We start from the raw sequence: 22,955 nt of genomic DNA, 5'->3' as shown, positions 1-22,955 counted from the left end.
GGCATACACACAGACAGAATATTGTATACATAATAAATAAAAAAAAGAAAAGAGTGTTACTGGGTCAAGCCTGTGATCCTGGTAATTTTGTTTGTTTTACAGCCAAGGAAGCTGAAAAAATCACCAGAGAAGTGGAACAGGAACTGTCCCCTCCAGGTGGAGCCTGACCAGCTCTGGTTCCCTCCAGCTTATTCGACCCCCTGGATCACAGGCAAAGGGGAAAGTATAGTTTAATCCCAACAGTACTGATGATGCTTTGTAAGGGTTGGAAGCCTCAAAGAACCCTTCAGTAAAGTGCCTGGGGTAAACACTGCTATGTCCAGTCATAGTGATTATTGAGCCATCAGGGGTCATCCAGCCACTGTGCCCCCCTCGGAGGCTGCCACCAGAATGGCCCTGAGCCCTGATAAACACAGACGGAGAAGAGGAAACTACTAAGCTCCTACTGTGTTGGAAATGGAGTCATTAGATTAGGCTCACTGCCCTGATTCCTGATGAAGAAGTGCCAGCTGTTAGACAAGACAGAAACAGTGTGGCGTGGAGGATGGACTTGCTATCAGTCTGTTGGGAATGACAAGCTTCTAGGATGAGAGGAAAAGAACAAAGTAGAGGTGAGTTTATACAGAGTTTCCATAAGGTGCGATGTGTATTGAAAGAATATTTATTTAGCCAGGTGATGATGGCATGCCTTTAATCCCAGCACTCAGGAGGCAGAAGCAGGCAAAATCTCTGTGATTTCGAGAAACCCTGTCTCAAAAAACCAATATGTAGATATAGTTACATAGTTATATATAACTATATATATAAAATGCTATATATGTGTGTGTTTATATATGTATGTATGTGTGTGTGTATAGATAGATAGATAGATAGATAGATAGAAATACTTACTTTTGGAAGAGGATGTTCCACTTAATTTACAGATAAGGAGTCAGTGTTGAGAGGCTGAGTCACATCAGGAAAACAAAAAAATCAGGGACAGGAATTGAAGTTAGGTCTGTGTGGAAAATCAGGACTCTTCACTGCTTCCAAAAAGAAAGAGTTGAGAAGGAAGATGCTGGCTAGTCCACACTGGATAAGGGAAAGAAGTCCTGGAAGGAAGCCAACAGAGTTGGAGGTTCAAGTCTGTGCAGCGACCAGGGGTGAACTGAGGAAGGTGTTTGTGTCATCAGTGGAAGCTGTGACTTTTACCCTGAGCGTTAGAGAAACAAGCCCAAATTCAGACTTCTCGGCAAAATAAAGTCAGATCTTTAAACATTCCCAAGCACGGCTTAGCGGGCTTGACAGAAAAATCCAGCCTGGTGGGGGAGGAGACAATGTGGACCCCACCCACCCCTAACCATTGTGTCGGGTAGGATATATGAACAAGAGGCTAGATTCTGGCCAATCAGAATGAAGTATGTAAATGAGCAACCTGTGCGGCTGCGGGGGCGGGATTCCAGGACTCTGTGCGGTAGTCTTTAAGCGGGTGCTGACCTAGCGAGCTCGGAGAAGCACGAGAGGAGACTCTGGTGAGCTGCTGGGGGCTCCAGGGAGCCTTGAGGAAGTTTGTACACTCGCCCCGTCCCAGACTGTTGCAAAAAAGAAGCAACGACTTGGGTGGTGGCGCACGCCTTTAATCCCAGCACTCGGGAGGCAGAGGCAGGAGGATCTCTGTGAGTTCGAGGTCAGCCTGGTCTACAAAAGCTAGTTCCAGAACAGACTCCAAACTACAGAGAAACCCTGTCTCAAAAACCAAAAAGAAGAAGAAGAAGAAGAAGAAGAAGAAGAAGAAGAAGAAGAAGAAGCAGCAACGACTTGAATGTCCGCAGATGCATAGCAGATCCCCAGCAGGGGAAGGGTGGGATGTCTGAAGGACACAGATGTGGTTCAGGGAGTGAGGGACCTGTGGAGGTCTGGTTGTACCTTTACTTCCTCTTCTGCCCTTTACAGAGGAGTCTGCATCTGTGCTGTGGAACCTGAGAAAGGAAGCAGAAAACAAATTTAATTATCCACATGGCAAGGTACCGCCACCACTCAGGATATCTGGCTGACGATGAAGGTCACAGCACCTACATGGCTCAGGTCAGTATGTCCAGCTGACCCAACATTAGTGTCTGGACCACTTCCCACCGCTTACCGGGGGACACCCTTTCGTGCCCCACTGTCCTCGGCCCCCAGGTGGGTGGGCTGGAGTCAGCCTGGGCACTCAAACTGGAGAAGCAGGCTCAAGTCCTCAACGTGAAAACAGCCAAGGGCGTGCTAGAGACAGGAGGAGGGAGAGAGAGAGAAAGGCTCTCATAATTGCCCTTTCATACCATGAACACAGAATTCCCCTTTCAGGCTCCCAGCTAGGCCAGCATATACAAAAGTAGAGACATTGGGGACCTTCCATCAACCCTAGCAGACCCTACTCTGCAGAAGGCCGGAAAAGGAGCTAGCTGCTCTGAGCACTGTCACACAGCCTGAAGGGAGCCGATAATTCAGAGCTGGTGAGATGGCTCAGTGAGTGAAGGCGCTCACTGTCAATACCCGAGTTCCTTCTTCAAGAGTCACATAGTAGAAAGAGAGAACCAACTACAGCCAGCTGTCCTTTGACCTCCACATGTGCACTGAGGCATAGATACGCCCGTAAAGAAATGTTTAAAATCTTTTAAATATACTTCAGTGGTTGAACATTTGCAGAGGATGTTCGAGACCCTGGGTTCAATCCCCAGCATAATAAAGAGAGAGAGAGAGAGAGAGAGAGAGAGAGAGAAAGTCTTTCCCATAGTTCAATCCCAGCTCCTAATAGCACCTTAGGAGGACTCCAGAGATAGTCCCCACCCCTTGCAAAGCATCCTGCCTGCTATGACAGTCTTGTCTGTTCAGATGCAGCTACCCAAGAAGCATCTGTTGCCAGAAAGGAGGCCGAACTGCAAGCTTGGACGTATGCCACACCTACCATCAATGAACCGGTATTCAGAGCACCAGGGCCACCAGCAGAACCCTCGGCGCCCTCAAGCGTTTGGCAGCTTCCTGGATTTTCTGACAGAGGGTCAGGTACTGGACAGCTTGCAGACGGTGGTGGAGCAGGCAACAGAGCGTTTGGCTGCCATGAAGACAGACGCCGGAGTACCCCTGGTGGATGTTCAAGACCCAGTGGAGGTGCCAAGTGGTAGGCTGAGGGCTCGAGCCAGACCCAGCATCAACACTGTGCATCGGCACCGCACTCGGCCCACGCTGTGTGCTGGGCACCCAAACAATTACCCATCCTGCTCCAGCTCCATGTCGGATTCCCATAGCAGCATCACGGCTGGCTGGCTGGGCTCCCACAGTCAGGAAAGTGACCCTGGTGCCCGACGCATAGGCTCACTGCCACCTGTGAGGGACAAACTCCTGCTTGAGAAAAACCTCAAGAGGCTTCTGCGACTGGAGAACAAAGGGGTGAGAGCTGTTGCCACGGCTAAGGCTGGCATAGGGTGGGCTAGGGTTAGGCCTTGATTGGACACCGCTCAGCCTTCCTCTCTCTTTGCAGAAAGGTCTGAATCAACCCTGCTCCCAGAGGGATTCTCTGCTGTGGGACTCACTGGGCAGCCAGACCAGCAGTCAGTGGACCCGGGAGCAGCCCCTGTCTTGGTTCTCTGGGCTTTTGGGCTCCAACTCAGTCACTCCTGAGACATCAGAGTTGGGACTTGGAGAACAGGAGATGATTTTCCTCAAAGAAGAGTTAAACAAGGAGATGAAGTCACTGCTAAACCAGCCAGCATCCTTCAACCTGCCTGCCTATTGTTCCCTCAGGGAACCCCATTGTACTCTGGACTTCCTGGCTGAGCATCGCCTCTTTCCTGCCCTGCAGCGCGTGGTCAGCCAGGCTGTAGACAAGCTCAGCCGTGCCTGCCGCCATGATGGCTTCCCTCTCTTCCCTGTTGCCTCAGAGCCCACCCCAATGCTGCCTGGGAACTCTGATCTTCTGCCTCCGAATTCCAAAGCGTCCATTCCCACCAGCAGGGAGGATGGGGAGGAGCCTTGTGATTCTCCCATCACAGCCTCCAGCCCTAAGACATCTCGCAGGAAAAGCAAGGGCAGATGTGAATCCCCCTCTATGACTAATGCCCAGATGGCTACCAGATTCAGGCTCAAGGTGACACCTCCACAAGTGCCTAATGTCCCTAGCCCCTCATTCCACTCCATGCAGGAGTGCCCTAACTCCAGTCCCAAAGTACAGAAACCATCTCTTGCCCCGAGCGCCAACCACGTATCTCAGCCCCGTCATGGCCTGCACCTCACCCTGCCTGCCCCTGGGATCACAGTGGAGGTGGCCTCCTGCCAGGGCCATGTCAGAGGCCCGATTCAGCGTCATCTTGCCTCCCCCAACCCTCTTCCCTCTCCTCTCCCCTTCCCTGTGTTCTATCCATTTCTTTCTTTAGGAAAAAGATTCTCCCCTTCTTCTACTACACTGTGCCCAGAGGTGGCCTCAAGAGTAGAGCTGGAGGTCTTAGAGGAACATTTGCTGGGAAAGGGCTTCTTTCCCCACCGCATCTAGTAGCCACTGTCACTGTCCGATGTCCTGCACTGCAGAAATCTCCTGGGGTAGATACAAGCTGCTGGGGACCAAGAAACCTAGTTTACCTATTTCCCCAGGGGTTGTCAAATTAATAAAGGCTTTTTTTTTTATCCTGCAATGTTTTTCCTGAGACAGGGTGTCATGTAGCCCAGACTGGTCTCTCAAATTATATATTATATATAATATATATATAATATAGTAGAGGGTGACCTTGGACTCCTGATCTTCTTGCCTTTACTTTCCAAATGCTGGGATTACAGGCATGCATCACCATGCCTGCAATTTTTGGGTATTTTTTTAAAATTATTATTTGTGAACCCTCCCCTGCAAAGAACAGGGTTTCTCTGTGTAGACCTGACTGTCCTGAAACTCACTCTGTAGACCAGACTGGCCTCGAACTCAGAGATTCCCCTGCCTCTGCCTTTTTTGTTTGTTTGTTTTTGTTTTTTTGAGACAGGCTTTCTCTGTAGCTTTAGATTCTGTCCTGGAACTAGCTCTTGTAGACCAGGCTGGCCTCAAACTCACAGAGATCCTCCTGCCTCTGGAATGCTGGGATTAAAGGCGTCTGCCGCCACCACCACCACCGCCTAGTTTGCTTCTGCCTTTCAAGTGCTGGGATTAAAGGCGTGCGCCACCACACCTGGCTCTATGAATCTCAGGGACCCTCCCACACATTTCCTAAAGATAGGAGTCTTTGCCAAGAGCACCACTCTCTATTCTAGGGTCGAGCTAGCTCAAGCTATCCTAATCCAGCTGTAGGAGTCTAGTCTTTCTGCTCAGTAAAGGGGACATTGGTCAGGAAATAGTATGAAGACGTAGGTGGCCTGACCTTTGGAGGTCCTGGACATCTCTCAACCCATCATCATCAGGGTTCATATGTAATTCCTTCTACACACAAGCTTGCAGGAACGCAGGCTGCCCAGGCTGGCGGGCATTGCTCTAGACCTGACAGGTGAGGTGTGTGGAATGAATGTCGTGGGAGAGCCGGTGTGGCAGTCTGTATCCTAGTATGATGTGTGTGGCTTCCCTGTCGATAATGGGGAGGGCATCGCAATGTGCTCTCACAGGGCAGCGAGGGCTAAATGTCTCCTTTTCCCTCTTTCCCTGTTGCACAGAGCCCCAGCACGAAGCTTCCAAGGAAGAAGCCTCTGCCATCCATCTCATCTGTGTCCAGCATGTCCTACATCTCTAACCCCTGGTTTGAGGAACTCACTAACTTCTTGGTTGAGCAGGCAGTCTCCTTGCTTGTCTGTAAGTACAAGTTTGAGGACAGCCTCCATAAGCAACTTGGATTCATCTCCTTTCCTGTCACTGAGGTTCTCATGGACATCCTTCTGGGCTTCAAGAAGGTGAAGGACAACCGCATCCGTCTGTCCTCAGACATCAACTGGACCTGCCTTCTGCGTAAGATGGAAGAAGCCGAGTTGGCAAGGCAGGCCGTAAGGCATGCTGCTAGGCCAGCAGCCTCCCAACATAGTACCTCCCGTGTTGGCACTTCCCACCGTAGCACAGAATCGCCCTCTGTGCGCCCCGAACTTACTGGTGGCACCAACCAGGACCAGAGTACAGAGTCTCCCTTCTCCCTCCGTCCTGAGATGCCAATCCACCAGGTTCTTAGCCCTCAGGACCCTGGTATAGGCCAGGAGCAGATGCCCAGGAGTCCTTCAGAGCCCAAGCTGTCTGTGATCTCTAATGCTGGTGTGGGCTCCAGATCCTCCAAGGAAATAGTAAATGCCGAAGAGGAAGAGAACAGTGAAGAGGAGGAGGAGGAGGACGACAGAGGAAGTGAGGAAGATGAAATGAAAGATTTCTCTGAGAGTGAGCAAACCCCCACTAGCCTGCCTGAACATGAGTTAGAGGACTTTACCAATGAGCCCATTGAAATGAGCTCCAGTTACTCCCCATGAGACCCCTGTAAGGTACACAGAGTACTCCAGTGCCTCCTCCCGCCCTATCCAAGTAGCTGGCCACCCAGTCAGCCGCTGTCCTGAGTAAGGGTCTTACAACTGGGTGCTCAGCCAGAGTTCTGTTAATGTTATCAAAGGAGCTAAAGAGACAAAAGGAAATAAATTACATGTTGATGGACCCAGCTGTCTGATCCTGGTGTGTCGTATCTCTTCTCGCACCTGGAGTACCTTCAGGGTGATCCAGCCTTGATGTTACATGAGCTTTTCTTTGGGATATAAGACAGGGCACTAATGATGCACCAGAGGAATGATTTTATCAAGGTTCAACTTGGTGAACCAATGATTTTATTGGGTTTGCGGAATGGATGCATGGTTATTTACAGGATTATGAGACCTCCAAACAGCTCCATCATCAAAGTCTCACCCTAGTTTGGATAATGACTTCACCATAGCTGCATAGAACCCTGCCCCCCCAACCCAGGCTCCAGTTCTTCCACACTGTATAGACTCTAGTTCTCAACCTTCCTAATGCACGGCCCTTTAATACAGTTCCTCGTGCTGTGGAGAGTCCTACTGCTACTGTTATAAACTGTAATTAAATATCTGCTATTCGGATGGTCTTAGGTGGCCCCTATGAAAGAGTTATGAGCCACGGGTTGAGAACAACCCTTCCTAGTATTGTCAGGGATCAAGGGACTAAGTGCACCTTGGTCAGAATACAGCCAGGAAAGAAGTATAGGAGTGGCTGTGCTCCCAGATGAAGCAGGGAACATCACTGGGCTTAGTCTTGAGGGGCCTTGTCTACAGCCACAGCCGCTCTGGTGAAGGCTGCCGTGCTGAGAGGACAGCGTTCCACAGCACCTGGGGACAGTAGGTCTACACGACGGCTGGTGGAGCTTTGCCTCCAGAGCTGTGTGGCTACTTCCTGCATCTCTTCTGTGCCCTATTCTGCAACGTTCTGGCTTATCAAGCCTTTCTGGACTTCCTAGGTGTCGCATCATAGCTGCTCAAGAGCAAGCAAGAGAGAGTCATTTCATAAGTTCTGTGACTATGGAGACCCCTGACTAACATAGACTCTTTATGAATGATGAATCGGAATCTGTAAAGATAGGCAGCTGTGGCTTCCTCCCAGATGTTTACAACCTGAGGCTGCTTACCGACGAAGACCTCTTACCCAGACTGTGCAATCCCTCCCTCTTGTGCTGTACATGATAAACAGGCGAAGGTTCCCAGATATGGCAGGCAGAGAACCCCACATGATCCCAGCTTCATTTTATGGGTATCTATATGTCTGTCCTTTCTTCATTCCTTTGGCACCCCGAGCCAAGGTTTCAGGATTCCTGCCTCTCTGGAAGTGGCAATGTCTACTTTGGGAGGGATCTTTCTTAGGCTGGGGCAGCTTCCTTCTTACTTCAATGTGCCCCAACCTCATCTTGAAGCTATGGAAGAATGCAGCCACTCTCCTGACCCTCTCTTTTTAATTTGCTTGGCCGTCTCTCTAATTCCTGAGACTGAGTTTTCATGCCAGGCCATATGGTGGCTGTGGGTTGGTGGCTTCAGGAATATAACTTTCCAGCAACGGTTCTTGGTAGGAGAGGCATATTAATCGGGGTTCTCTGGAGTAGCAGAACAGATAGAATGAATCTCCTTACATATATGTATAGACATGGAGTTCATTAGGATGATTGACAAACTGTAGCTCAGCTAGTCCAACAATGGGTGCCTGTGAAGAGAAGGTCCAAGAATCCAGGATTTGCTCAGCCCATGAGGCTGGATGTCTCAGCTGCTCCTCAGCAGACACCAGAATCCTGAAGAAGTAGGCACTAATGCCAATGAAGGAATGGTCTTGCTAGCGAGGTGAGAGCAAGCAGGCAGGGAGCACAAACTTCCCTCTTCCATGTCCTGACATAGGCTTCCAGCAGAAGTCATGGCCTAGGTTGGCTCTGGGTTAAAGATCTGGAATAAAGATGTGTCTTCCTGCCTCAGAAATCCAGATTAGAGGCAGATCTTCCCACTTCAAATTAATTCCCACTCCTCACAGGTGGGTCCTCAATGTTGGGGTTTTAGTTAACTCTGGATGTAGTCAAGTCCAAACCAAGAAGAGCCATCACAGAAGTCCTTCCATGAAGGGTCTTCAGGCTCCTACTGACTTTTCTGACAGAGCTCTCTTAGATGTGGCTCAGTTGGAATAGCTTGCTCAGCATGCACAAAACCGTGGGCTCCATTTCCGGTGCCATACAAACTGGATATAGTGGCAGTCTTGAAACTCCAGCCCTTAGGAGGTGGATCAGGAGGTTTAGAAGTTTAAGGTCATCCTTGGCTATATAACAAGGTCAAGGCTAGCCTGGGATACATGAGAACTTTGCCTTGAAATTAGCAAATACCCCCACACTCCCCACACGCACAATCCAGTGGACCTGCGTTGCCTCTACCTGAGGCATAGAGCTCTCCTCTCTCCTCAGAGGCTCCCCTGAATCATAGAGATCAGGCCCTTTTGGCCATACTTGACCACTTAGGGACCCAGAAAGGGGTCCTTCCACAGAGCCCAGAGATATGGAGGCACACAGCAACTGTAGAGCTCACTCTGGGGATAGACAAGAGAAATATGGTTCCAACTATAGCCTTATATTCAAGGAGAGCGTGGCTGTCATTCTGCAGGACTAAGGTCCTAAGGTTGGTGGACCAGGGACCCATTTGTAACAGAGGCCGTTATAGCCCGCTGGTACCATACTGCTAAATCCCATTGGCCTAACCCTATTCCAAGCTAGGACCGTAGTTAGGACAAACCAGGAGGTTTTGGTTCTTTGCACTGATTACTGAAAACATATGTAGATGGTGGAGAGTGGTCTCTGACTACCCTTCCAGAGACAAAAAAAAAAAAAAATTCTGTCAAGACAGCAGCCAAGAGGAAGGCTACTAGTTATTACCACTTCCCATTCCCACGGCCAAGTCCAGAAACAGAGCATCGCTCTAGCCCAGCCTCAGAGATGCACATCTCTGGGGAGTCTGAGAGAAACTCTTTGGGAATCACTAATACATCACATTAGAAACACGGTGTCTTTAGCCCATGTTCCTGTCATCTTTCGGAAGACTTAAGTGACTTCAAGGGTAGTGATCATTTATCATGCCATTGAGGTTGACAGGCTAAAATTCATGCCACTGTTTCCGGCCGTTCATGTCTGAAGGGGGAGCATTCTAAATGAGCTCTCTCCCTACAGGGTCTCTCCTGCATGTAGCCGCTCTACGTCTCTAGATTCAGTCATCTAGCCTGAATTTTAGTTTTCTGTCCTTCCTTCTGTCCTTCCTCCCTCTCTCTCTTCCTTCCCTCTCTCTCTTCCTTCCCTCTTTCTTTCTTTCTTTCTTCTCTCTCTTTTTCCTTATTTTATTCCTTTTTTTTTTTGGTTTTTTTTTTTTTTTCGAGACAGGGTTTCTCTGTGGCTTTGGAGCCTGTCCTGGAACTAGCTCTGTAGACCAGGCTGGTCTCGAACTCACAGAGATCCGCCTGCCTCTGCCTCCCGAGTGCTGGGATTAAAGGTGTGCGCCACCACCGCCCGGCTTTTATTCCTTATATATGTTTTTTTAATAATTTATTCAACTTCATGTGCATTGGTGTAAAGGTGTCAGATTCCCTGGGACAGTTGTGAGCTGCCATGTGGGTGCTGGGAATTGAACCCGGATCCTCTGAAAGAGGAGCCAGTGCTCTTAACCTCTGAGCCATCTCTCCAGCCCCATATATGTTTTTTTTTAAATCTGCATTGTGTGTCTGCCCACCAGAAAAGAATAACAGATCCCATGGTACTACAGTTACAGACAGTTGTGAGCTGCCATGTGGGAGCTGGAAATTAAATCCAGGACCTCTGAAGGAGCAACCAGTGTTCTTAACTGCTGAGTCATCTTTCCAGCCCTGAATTGTACTTTTCTTAGATCTTAGAGATGCCACTGACTTCCTAGAAGGAGGAGCAAGAACTTCTGTTTTCAAAGCTGGTGCTGAGAAGCCCCCAATGCCTCACTCCTCTGTTCTGTTAATGTCACAATGTCCACACAGATTCAAGTGGGGAGGAAATGGACACCTTGACCCTCTCTGCTAACTGGGATGAGAGGAACCCATACCTTTACATATACTGACAAATATGCTGACAAGCCCCAAAACGAGAGATGTTGTTCATGATCCCATTTGGAGAGCCGCTGTGAACCCTTCAACGGTCAGCTGGCCCTTGAGCTGAACTGCTCACTCTGTCTTGAGAGTCTGAGCCTAGACTCTGATTGGAAGGTGGAGGGCATTGAAGATGCCATGAGCACATCCGTGCAACTCCTCACAGGGTGAACTGGGCACTGTGATCTGCAGGGAAACCACGAGAAAGAAACAGTTACAAAATGGCATGAGGCCCAGTGTGAGTCCAAAGAAATACTAATTCCCCCAGTTTGGCTCTGGAGTCTAAGCTCCCTACCTAAAAGAAAATCAAAGAATCTCCAAAAGTATTCTCCCTAGATATGCTATAGTCACGTCGGAGCATACTGCAGGAAGCTGAGACAAAGGAAGTTTAAAAAGGAGAAATGAGGGCTGGAGAGATGGCTCAGAGATTAAGAACACCGACTGTTCTTCCAGAGATCCTGAGTTCAATTCCCAGCAACCACATGGTGGCTCACAACCACCTGTAATGAGATCTGGTACCCTCTTGTATACACAATAAATAAATAAAATCTTTAGAAAAGCCGGGCGGTGGTGGCACACGCCTTTAATCCCAGCACTCGGGAGGCAGAGGCAGGAGGATCTCTGTGAGTTCGAGACCAGCTTGGTCTACAAGAGCTAGTTCCAGAACAGGCTCCAAAACCACAGAGAAACCCTGTCTCGAAAAAAAAAAATCTTTCGAAAAAAAAAGGAGAAATGAACACTACAAAATGATTTTAGAGCGCTAGTCCTTGGCTACAAGGACTAATAGTAAGTACGGTGCCAGTCTGAGATTAAGTAGGGAGTGTGATGGGTGATCTTCTTTATCAACTTGACACACTTGGGAAGAGAGAGCCTCGGTGGAGGAACTGACCCCATCTCATTGGCCTGTGCATGGGGGTTTCTTGATTTCTAATTGATGTAAAAGGGACCAGTCCACTGAGGACAATGCCAGTCCCTGGGCAAGTAGTCCTGGGCTGTATAAGAAAACTGAGCCAGGTGATGATGGTGCATACTTTTAATCCCAGCACTTAGGAGGTAGAGGCAGGCAGATTTCTGGGAGTTTGAGGCCAGCCTGCTCTACATACAGAGTACAACCACAGCAAATAATGAGACCCTGTATAGAATAAACAACAAAAATTAAAAAAAATGAAACAATAACAACAACCAAGAAAGCTAACTGAAGCCAGTCACAGTGACACACACCTTTAATCCCAGCACTTGGGAGACAGAAGCACACAGATCTCTGAGTTCAAGGCCAGTTTGGTCTATAGAGCAATATAGAGTAAGTTCTAGGACAGCCAAGGCTACACAGAGAAACACTGTCTAAAAAACAAAACAAAAGCTGAGTATAAGCAGAAGAAAGCAAGCTGTAAATAGGGTTCCTCCATGGTCTTTGCTTGAGTGCTTATAACAGCAGCAGAAGGCATGTGGAAGCAGGCAGCCGCTACAGATGTCTGTACAGAGACACTGTGTGTGAGGCTGTGTAGCCTTTGTGCAAGGCTGCTGTCTGACTGAGTGGTTTGTAGATTATTCTCGTCAGACATACGTGCATTAGATTCCTTCCTTCTCAGCCTCCCGTATTTACATGTTAATTTTGGATAGAGGGTTGACAAAATGACTCCGTTTTTTTGTTTTGTTTTGTTTTTTTGTTTTTGTTTTTATTTTTCGAGACCGGGTTTCTCTGTAGCTTTGGAGCCTGTCCCAGAACTAGCTCTTGTAGACCAGGCTGGTCTCGAACTCACAGAGATACACCTGCCTCTGCCTCCTAAATGCTGGGATTAAAGGCGTGGGCCACCACTGCCCAGCACTCTGGTTTTTTTTTAATATTTATTTATTTATTATGTATACAATATTCTGTCTGTGTGTATGTCTACAGGCCAGAAGAGGGCACCAGACCTCATTACAGATGGTTGTGAGCCACCATGTGGTTGCCGGGAATTGAACTCAGGACCTTTGGAAGAGCAGGCACTGAGCCATCTCTCCAGCCCCCCAGCACTCTGTTTTGATTCTAGTAATTTTGTTTTATTTATTTATTTTTTAAATTTATTTATTTATTATTTATACAGTGTTCAGTCTGCATGCCAGAAGAGGGAACCAGATCAAATTACAGATGGTTGTGAGCCACCATATGGTTGCTGGGAATTGAACTCAGGACCTCTGGAAGAGCAGCCAGTGCTCTTAACCTCTGAGCCATCTCTCCAGCCCGATTCTAGTAATTTTGACACAGCCTCCTTAGAAACCTGTTTCTTCTGTTTGTCATGGAGCTTTGATCCTAAGTGCAATGGAGAAAACTCTTTCTTCCTTCCTTCCTTCCTTCCTTTCTTCCTTCCTTCCTTCCTTCCTTCCTTTCTTTCTTTCTTTCTTGTCAGGGACTCAAAGATAGCTTTGAACTCTTGATTTGCCTGCTTGTGCCTCTGGTTGCAAGCGTATACCACTATGGCCGGTTTACTTCATTACTGGGGATTGAATTTGAGGCTGCATACATGCTACCCAGCCACTCTACCAAGTGAACTATCCTCCAGCCCCACAGCTTTCAGCTAACGACTGACTGCTTTCCCCATTATGCTGTGTAGAGAATGCTGCAGAAGGCCAGCTCAGTAGAAGCAGGGAGCTATATTAGCAGGTGGTGGTAGGTACCGATTAGAAGAGGAATGGGACACTTGGAAGAGAGGTTACAGAATCCAGGACCTGCAGTCATCCTTTCTTGTGGACACAGAAGAGAGTCAGCTATATGGTTAGTATGATGTCCTGCGTGTAGGGAGGTGGAAGAAAGGGGACCACTAGTTCAAGGTTACCTTTGGGTACAAATAGAAATTGAGGCCAGCCTGGGCTACATTTGACCTATGGAACCAAGAAGTAGCAAGCAAGAATCAGAGTTCTAAGTTTCAGGTTTTTGTATTTTTATTACATTTATTTATCTATACCTATATCTATCTATCTATCTATCTATCTATCTATCTATCTATCTATCTCTATCCCTATCTGTCCATCCATCTATTGATCTACCTATCTATCCATCTATTGATCTATCTCTATCTATATCTATCTGTCTGTCTGTATATGTATGTATGTATGTATGTGTGCACCTTTCTTCATTGAGCCATCTTGCCAACCATCCAAGTTTGTCTTGAGCAATTGATTATTAGTGTTATCTTTTTTTCCCCTCCAAGACAGGGTTTCTCTATGTAGCTCTGGCTGTCCTGGAACTCACTCTGTAGACCAGGCTGGCCTTGAACACACAGAGATCCGCCTGCCTCTGCCTCCCAAATGCTGGGAATAAAGGTGTGTGTCATCACTGCCTGGCATTTGGTGCTACTTTTTACTGAGCCTTGGAAACCTGAAGGAGGAGCAGTTTGAGGGAAGAGACAATTATTCTGCCTTAGACATGCTAGCTTTCAGATCTCTACTGACGTTTCCAGTAAGACGTATTTTAGTGCATCGTGGACTGTACTCTTACCCTCCTGGCTAGACCTAGATCACTTAAGGGCATGATCTGCCAAGTGCAGAATAAGATGCCTTATCCCATATGTAATTCAAAATAAAATAAACATTAAATGTGAAAACTCCACATTGAGTTGCGGATGTAGCTCATCAGTAGGTCTTTTGATTGCCTTAGGTTAAGCCTGGAGTTCAATCCACAAAATTACACACAAAACCTAAATTACCATGTTGCTGTCATTAATGACTTCTATATTTTCTGAATGCAAAATTCTGGATAATTTAATTGAATATGAATTTTCCCAGTCTTTGAAAAATGGTCTCATAGGTAGCCCTGGGTGGCTTGAAACTTTCTGTATAGGCCATGGGCCTGAAACTGTGAAATGTGAATTGATTTTTTTCCTTTTATCAAAAATTTATTTATTTAATGTGTACTAGAGTTTTGCCTATATATACTCTGTGTCAAGGTATTGGATCCTCTGGAACTGGAGTTATAGACAGTTGTGAGTTGTCATGTGGGTGCTAGGACTTGAACCCAAGTCCTCTGGAAGAGCAGCCAGTGCTCTTAACTGCTGAGCCCCTTGAATTGATTTTCTTGTCTGCTTCCCAAGTGTGCTAGTACCTCTGGCCTAAACTTTTTTTTTTTTGAGAAAGGGTCTAATGTAATCCATGTTGGTCACCAACTCTCCAGGAGGATGACCTCAAACTTCCTATTGAATGTCTGTCCTTCACCACTTGAGTGTTACTGTGGTAGGGATCACACCCAGGGTTTCATGCTAGCTAGACAGCACTACCAACTGACCCACATCTCCAGCCTCTAAACAGAAACTTTAATGAGTATCTAGCTAGTGCTACAGGTATATACTTCTTGGTAATGTAGCCTGGAGGCAGTTCCTCTGTGTATCTGCAACATAGAAAAAGATATACATATATGTATTATATATACATATATATGTGTATACATCTATCTATCTATCATCTCTCATCTCTCTCTTTTTTCTTTTTTTTTTTCTTGTTTTTTGTTTTTTTTGAGATCGGGTTTCTCTGTAGCTTTGGAGCCTGTCTTGGAACTAGCTCTTGTAGACCAGGTTGGCCTCGAACTCACAGAGATCCGTCTGCCTCTGCCTCCCGAGTGCTGGATTAAAGGCGTGCACACGCCATCTATCTCATCTCTATCTCTGTCCCTATCTCTATCCATATCTGCCCCCAGCTGTCTTCTGCTGACCCATTCAGCAACCTTGGTATTCTGCCACCGAATCACTCAAGTAACTGCATGGTCAAAGGAATTCAGAAACCCTGGGATCCAGGAGCTGACATGACTCAGTGACAGTCGGATTAACTCCTGGGGCCAGGAGATTTCAGTAACTTCGGAATCTGTCCACTGTGACCACAAAAATCTAGTGATTCACAAGTCTCTGTAGCTTTATGCCCAGGATCCGAATGGAGAGACACTCGACCAAAGTCCAGGGGTCCAGGGTCAAAGGGGTCCCTGAGAACCGACATCTGTTTTTTTTTGTTGTTGTTTGTTTTTGTTTTTCGAGACAGGGTTTCTCTGTGGTTTTGGAGCCTGTCCGGGAACTAGCTCTTGTAGACCAGGCTGGTCTCAAACTCACAGAGATCCGCCTGCCTCTGCCTCCCGAGTGCTGGGATTAAAGGCGTGCTCCACCACCGCCCCAGAACCGGCATCTGAAAGGTTTAAGACGGGGCAAAGTGACCACAGGCAACTAACCTTGCAGAGAGCGCCACCTAGAGGCCTCTCGGAGCTGGTCGCAACCACCGCCGCTCTGCTCTCTGGATTTTGATTGGCGGGTCCTCAGAAGCGTGGACCAATTAAAAGCCTCCTGGTGTCTCCAGCCCCCTCCCAGCTACCTCCTTGGTTAGTGGGACCGCTCCAAAACGATCCAATAGCAGTGCAGGAGGAGCGCGCGCGCGCGCAGACGATTGGCTGCTGCTAGAGGGCGCTGTCAGAGCCGGATTGGCCGGGCTTGAGGACGGAAGCGCAGAGGTCCGGAGCGGCTGGAACCCGGCCGGCTGTCGCGATGCGGGGCGCGAGCCGTGGCGGAGTAGCGGGGACGCTGTTGGCACTGCTGCTGGCGCTCTCGGTGAGGAGCGGTGGCGCGTCCAAGGCCAGCGCCGGGCTCGTGACCTGCGGGTCCGTGCTGAAGCTGCTGAACACCCACCACAAAGTGCGGCTGCACTCCCACGACATCAAATACGGATCCGGTGCGCGAGAGTGGTGACTGGGACCGCCAGCGGGGCGGAGGGTTAGAGACCAGGTGGTCCTAGTGGGGTCTGTGGGCTGTCAAGAAGCAGGGTAGTTGCGACTCTAGACTCGCTTTTCAGGGTCATGGGAGGCAAGCCCGGGGGATTGAGGATGTGGAGGGTCCATTGGGACTTGGGGGTTCGGCGGGGGACTGGGCTGCGGTGAGCCCTTGGGGTGCCTGTCATTAGTGGGGACTGTGGGAGAGGAACTTTTTAGGGTTCAAGGAGAGGATCCGGAGATCTGCCATTGACAGAGACCACGGGGTGGGCTGTCCCTCTTCAGGCAGCGGCCAACAGTCGGTAACCGGCGTGGAGGCGTCTGACGATGCCAATAGTTACTGGCGGATTCGCGGCGGCTCCGAGGGCGGGTGCCCGCGCGGGCTCCCAGTGCGTTGTGGGCAAGCAGTGCGACTCACGCACGTGCTCACCGGCAAGAACCTGCACACGCACCACTTCCCGTCGCCTCTGTCCAACAACCAGGCAAGCCCCTCTCCTAACCCCACCGATGCAGCACGGACAGGAACCCTAGCTATAGCGGGAGCAATGTAGGGGAGGGGCCCGAAAGGGGACTCAGTCTTCAGCTGCTGTGAAATGGGAGTTTTCTATTTAGAAGTTTATGAAGCTCCCGCTCTGTGTCCTGTCTCTAGGAACTTTCACAGCAGAGTTAGAAGGACTGAGAGAAGTCAGTGCAATTAGCTCCTATTTGGATACAGAGGGACTGACACAGCAGATAAGTAGTAGGACTCGGAAGGGAGGAGGAACTTAGGCTGGGGCTGAAAGAGACTAGGGGCTTCCCCCGGCGCTTTCCCTCTGTGGAATAGCACCTGCTAAAGCGTGGGGGGTCCCTGTACCTGGTCTGGGAGGAGCATGAAAAGGAACTGACAGTGCTTTGGGAAAGTTTCTGGGGGGATATATTGGTGATAGGGAGCTGGGCCACCAGTCTGGGAGCTTGGGGGACTTGCCTTCACCAGGTTAGCACAGGAGCCCATGGAGAGGAGGTCTTAGCTCCAGGGACCAGTAGGCACTACATAGACTGATACATGTGCTGAGCAGTGGTGGTGCCCCCCTTTAGTTCCAGCACTCAGGAGACAGAGGTGGGCGGGTTCCTGACTTCTAGGACAGCCTTGTCTACAGAGTGAGTTCCAGGACAGCCAGGGCTACACAGAGAAATCCTATCTAACAAAACAAGAACAAAAAAGGACGCTCTGTGCATCTAAAGAAACCTTCAATGAAATGGAAATCTTTGTTTTTTGAGACCAGCTCTCTGTAGAGAGAGCTACATGTAGATAGCCCTGGCTGTCCTGGAACTCACTCTGAAGATCAGGCAGGCCTCAAACACCCAGAGATCTGCCTGCCTCTGCCTCCTGAGTGCTGGACTTGAAGGCATATGCCACACCATACCCGGCTAGAGTGTGACTCTTGATGTCCCCTTTCACAGCTGTGGATGCTGAAGGTCAGGGAAAGGATCAGAGGCCCAGGATACTAGGTACAAGTATTACTGCTAGCCATGCAGCTCAGGGGACTCTGCCCTCTGTGTGACTGTCCTCCATGCTTTCCACTCTCAGGAGGTGAGTGCTTTCGGGGAAGACGGTGAGGGTGATGACCTGGACCTGTGGACAGTACGATGTTCTGGGCAACATTGGGAGCGTGAGGCCAGCGTGCGTTTCCAACATGTGGGCACGTCTGTGTTCCTGTCGGTCACTGGTGAGCAGTATGGTAACCCCATTCGTGGGCAACACGAGGTGCACGGCATGTCCAGCGCCAATGCTCACAACACATGGAAGGCCATGGAAGGCATCTTCATCAAGCCTGGAGCAGATCTCTCTACGGGTCATGATGAACTCTGAGAGCTGATGGGAAAGGGGAGGGGGCTGGGTAGGGTTTCTGCAGGGCCACTTTGTCTAAGACTTTGTTTGCATGGCCCTCAAGTGCCTTTATGATTAAAGAATGTTGGTTTGTGATTATATTTCCTGTAACCCCAGCGATGGTCTGGAGGTACCAGTCATATCTGTTCAAGTTACCATCTCAATCTCATCTGTCTCTGGGTACTTGTACCTGTTCAAACTTTTTTTTTTTTTTAAATGAGATAGTCTCACTGTGAGCCCTGGCTGGCCTGAAATTCACCGAGATCCACCTGCCTCTGCCTCCTGAGTGCTGGGATTAAAGGCGTGCGCTCCCACAACTGTTTTTAAAAATCATTTTTTATTACTAGTGTGAGTGCATGTGCTGTGTGTATGTTGTTACCTGTGCCCCACTGCATGCATGGAAGTCAGAGACCAACCCTGTCCAGCTGATTCTCATCTTCTACCTTTATGTTGGTTCCAGAGCTCAAACTCAGGTCGCCAGGATTGTGTAGCACACGCTTTGACTGCGGAGCTCTCTCAGGGGCCCCAAACCCTTTCATGATGCATTATAATGCTGCCCTGAAGAGTCATCTCACCTGTCTACCCTACAGTGACCTCCTAGCTATGGACTTCAGTTCCCAGGACTTGAACTTAGGCAAGTTTTCTATTGAGGGGCGTTGGCCCCAGGGTCCCTGCTGTCTGACGGGGCTCAAGCTCTCCAGTCTTCTCATTCTTTGCTCTCGGGACCCCACTCTTCAGGTGGTTGCAGCAGTCTTGAGATTTTGCACTCCTTTGATCCCAGTACTTGGGAGGCAGAGGCAGAGGAATCTCTGTGAGTTCAAGGCCAGCCTGATCTACAAAGGGAGTTCTGGGACAGCCAGATACACACACACACACACACACACACACACACACACACACACACAGAGAGAGAGAGAGAGAGAGAGAGAGAGAGAGAGATTGATTTATCTTTGACCGAAGGCCAGTTGCAGATTTTGCCTATCTACTGGAGAGTAATAACTCAGGCTTCCCCAGGGACCTAGAGAGGAAAGAACTAAGGCTGAAGAGATGGCTCGGGGGTTAAGAGCACGGTCTGTCCTTTCGGAGAACTGGCACCCAGTTGTGTCAGGTGGCTCATAACCTGTAGCTCCAGTTTTAAGGGGGTTTCTCACGCCCCTCACCTCTGTGGGCATTTGCAGACATGTTCACAAACTGAGACACATGTAATTTTGGGTTTTTTTATTTTTTTATTTTATTTTTTTTGGTTTTTCGAGACAAGGTTTCTCTGGTTTTGGAGCCTGTCCTGGAACTAGCTCCTGTAGACCAGGCTGGTCTCAAACTCACAGAGATCCACCTGCCTCTGTCTCCCAAGTGCTGGGATTAAAGGCGTGCGCCACCACCGCCTGGCTGACACATATAACTTTAAAACAGAGTGAGAAGAATATCTCCAAAGACATCTCAAGGGAAGACAACTCCAAAAACAAAACAAAACCAAAAAATTGTGTATAGAACTTTGAAGAGGTACAATGTGGGCAGTCAGGGTACTACAATTTAAAGGCACGGATAGAGGGCTGGGGAGCCAAGTTGTGAACTGGTTGGAACTGGTGGGCACTTGGTGTGCACGAGCTATGGGTAGAGCACTTGCTAGCATGGACAAGGCATGGGGCCCATTCCCAGCACCAAAATTTGATGAAATAGCGCACACAGTGCAGTCTGCAGTTTAAATAAGTAAATAAATAATAATAATAATAATAAAAATCCAAACAGAAGAAAGAGAAGGGCCCACATTAGCTCTCTTAGTGGTATGTGTGTGTGGCCCTGGGCTTGGCTGTGTAGCTCATAGGAACTTCAGGGAACTGCCAGGGATGGAAAGTGTTGATTTCCTGAGAGCCAGAGAACGTCCCAAGAGACCGGGATGACAGTGGCTGGAAGTGACTTGGAATATGGTGGGGAGAGCAGAAAGCACATGGATTTGAGAAATCGACCGACTTTATTTTTGGTTTCTCGAGACAGGGTTTCTCTGTGTATCTTGGGCTGTCCTGGAACTCACTTTGTAAATCAGGCTGGCCTCTAACTCACAGAGATCTGTCTGCCTCTGCCTCCCTAAGCGCTGGGATTAAAGGCATGTGCCACCACTGCCCGGCTAACTGTCTTTATTAAAGTGTGTGGGTGAGACAAAAGCTGTCAATTGAACCCTAAGGGGAGGGGGTTATGTCTTGGGCCATTACTCTCCTGCCCCGTGAGACCCTTGTCTTCCCACTGACAAACTTTTGTTTTGAGACAGGGTCTTTCCATGTGACTCCGGTTGGTCTGAAACTCACTATACCAGGCTGGTTCAGAACTCATAGAGATCCACCTGCCTCTGCCTCCTGGGTGCTGGAATTAAAGGTGTGTGCCACCATCCAGTCAAACTTTTTTTTTTTTTTTTGCTCTTTCGAGACAGGGTTTCTCTGTGGTTTTGGAGGGTGTCCTGGAACTAGCTCTTGTAGACCAGGCTGGTGTCAAACTCACAGAGATCCGCCTGCCTCTGCCTCCCAAGTGCTGGGATTAAAGGCGTGTGCCACCACCGCCCGGCCCAGTCAAACTTTTAAATATTATCTTTTAATTGTGTGTGTGTGTGTGTGTGTGTGTGTGTGTGTGTATAAATGTGCACATGAGTGTAGTGCCCTCAGGTCAGAAGAGGGTGTTGGATCTCCTGGAGCTGGGGCTACAGATGGTTGTGAGCCATCTAGTATGGGTGCTGGGAACCTCATTCAGGCCCACTTTTAACAGCTAAGCCATCTTTCCAGACCCAAAACTCTGAAACTCCATAGAGAAGTCTGCGTTCCTCTCCATCTCTTGAGATCAAGAGGATTTGGACGGAAGGAGATGATTGGGAGAGGATTCCAGTAAATGGTGGGCAGAGCTGTGAGACTGAGCGAGGGGGAGAGAAAGGTGCATTGTGGGGCCTTGGTCCACTCTAGTACTCAGTCTCATTGGGGAGTCTCGCTAACATTCTATCACTGAGAGAAAGGAGCCAGGCCATGCACCTGCCAAAGTGTTCTCTCATTGACTGGGGCTGCCAACTGGGTGCGAACAGTTGCTCAAGTAGCACTTCTTACTTTGTGTATTGGAGAAGGGCTCCACCAGCCAGAAAACCCCACTTAGTACCACAGGTGAGCCACGATGGTGGTGGAACATTCCAGCATTGCTACACCCTGTACATGTGAGGGGGGTGTTCTTCCTGTCCACCTAGGCACAGAGGGAGGCACTGGAATGCTGATTAGGGGAGGAACTCAAGTGCACAGCAGGTAGGGATCCCGGGTAACCAATATGCTTCTGGCTTCTGGAGCAGAAGAGTTGCTTCCATGCAGAATGCAGAACATGACCAAACCTAAAAGCAGCAGTAGCAGCTGCAAAACACTTCATTTTAAAATTTATATATTTATTTTTTCTCGAGGCAGGGTTCCTCTGTAGCTTTGGAGCTTGCTCTGAAACTAGCTCTTGTAGACCAGGCTGGCCTTGAACTCCCAAGTGATGGGATTAAAGGCATGCGCCACCACCATCGGGCTATTTTCATTTTTACAATATGTATGGGTGTTTTGTCTGCAGAAACAGGAAGAGGGCATCAGAACCCCTAGAACTGGAGTTATAGATGGTTGTGAGACAGCTTGTGGGTGCTGGGAATGGAACCTGGGTCCTTTGGGAGAACAGTCAACTCTCCTAACCACTGAGCCATCTCTCCAGAGTGGCCTACCCTTAGACAGTAGCTCAGGCTGGTCAGGCTGGTCTTGGTCTTGAACTTCTGATTCTCCTCTCCACTCTCCAAATGCTGGGATTTCTGGGTGTTTTGTTTTACATCAGTATGGAGAGGCACAGAGACCCAGGAGGATTACCATAAGCCCAAGGCTAGCCTTGAGAACTCAGTGCCTTCTCAGCCAGCCCCAATGGTACAGGGTAGACCTTGTCTCCAAAACCAACAGCATTTTTCCCCCAAAGAAGATAAGACACTGTAGGTACCACTGAGATTATGGCTCAGCAGTTAGGAGCATTGGCTGCTCTTACACAGGACGTGGACTCCATTTCCAACATCCACATGGTAGCTTACAGTCATCTATAATTCCACGTTTCAGAGGACTGAATACCTTCTTCTGGCCTCCATGAACACCAGGCATGCAAGAAGCACACAGACATGCAGGCAGAACACCCACATATAAATTTAAAATAAACTGGGCAACATACGTTCCTGAAGATTGGAAGCCAACTCTGTTTCTAAGAAAAAAACATTTTCAAGCCGGGCGATGGTGGCGCACGCCTTTAATCCCAGCACTTGGGAGGCAGAGGCAGGCGGATCTCTGTGAATTCGAGGCCAGCCTGGTTTACAAGAGCTAGTTCCAGGACAGGCTCCAAAGCCACAGAGAAACCCTGTCTCGAAAACCAAAAAAAAAAAAAAAAAATTCTCAGGGTGCTGGAGAGATGGCTCAGCGGTTAAGAGCACCGGCTGCTCTTCCAGAGGTCCTGAGTTCAATTCCCAGCACCCACATGGTGGCTCATGACCATCTACAACGGGATCTGATGCCCTCTTCTGACACACAGGTGTACATGCGAAGTACTCATACATAAAATTAAAGTTTGAAAAAAAATTTTCTCTCTGCCATTGAACTGGAGTAAAACATGAGAAGGCACAGATGCCAGTTGCAAAAGCACTTTTTCCCCATCCTCAACACACACCTGAGTAGAGCTCTCCCGGCTCTGTGTGCTAAGTGATGTGTAAACTTTGCCACTTAGCAGTGCAGAAAGGTCTTTCAATGATCTAACCACAAAGGGGT

General features: G+C 48.7%; 2 protein-coding genes across 2 annotated transcripts; both read left to right on the top strand.

Annotated features, from left to right (window-relative positions):
• Window positions 1-276: 276 nt before the first annotated feature.
• Window positions 277-6,472, top strand: Ccdc116 (coiled-coil domain containing 116). Its single transcript, XM_041678333.1, has 5 exons — window positions 277-611; window positions 1,933-2,064; window positions 2,857-3,405; window positions 3,497-4,102; window positions 5,641-6,472. Exons 2-5 carry the CDS (start codon window positions 1,996-1,998, stop codon window positions 6,430-6,432), a joined length of 2,016 nt encoding a protein of 671 aa, XP_041534267.1. The 5' UTR covers window positions 277-611; window positions 1,933-1,995; the 3' UTR covers window positions 6,433-6,472.
• Window positions 6,473-16,026: 9,554 nt separating this feature from the next.
• Window positions 16,027-18,284, top strand: Sdf2l1 (stromal cell derived factor 2 like 1). The gene is made up of 3 exons (XM_041678170.1): window positions 16,027-16,264; window positions 16,587-16,783; window positions 17,869-18,284. The coding sequence occupies exons 1-3, from the start codon at window positions 16,081-16,083 to the stop codon at window positions 18,148-18,150; spliced, it is 663 nt and encodes a 220-aa protein (XP_041534104.1). The 5' UTR covers window positions 16,027-16,080; the 3' UTR covers window positions 18,151-18,284.
• The last annotated feature ends 4,671 nt before the right edge of the window (window positions 18,285-22,955 follow it).

Source organism: Microtus oregoni, unplaced genomic scaffold (assembly GCF_018167655.1).
Source record: "Microtus oregoni isolate MIOR12 unplaced genomic scaffold, Mior012 000029F_ref0000214, whole genome shotgun sequence".
In the NCBI taxonomy this organism is placed as follows: Eukaryota; Metazoa; Chordata; class Mammalia; order Rodentia; family Cricetidae; genus Microtus; species Microtus oregoni.
The sequence above is the reverse complement of the archived record's forward strand: the minus strand, read 5'-3'. Positions and strand labels throughout refer to the sequence as shown.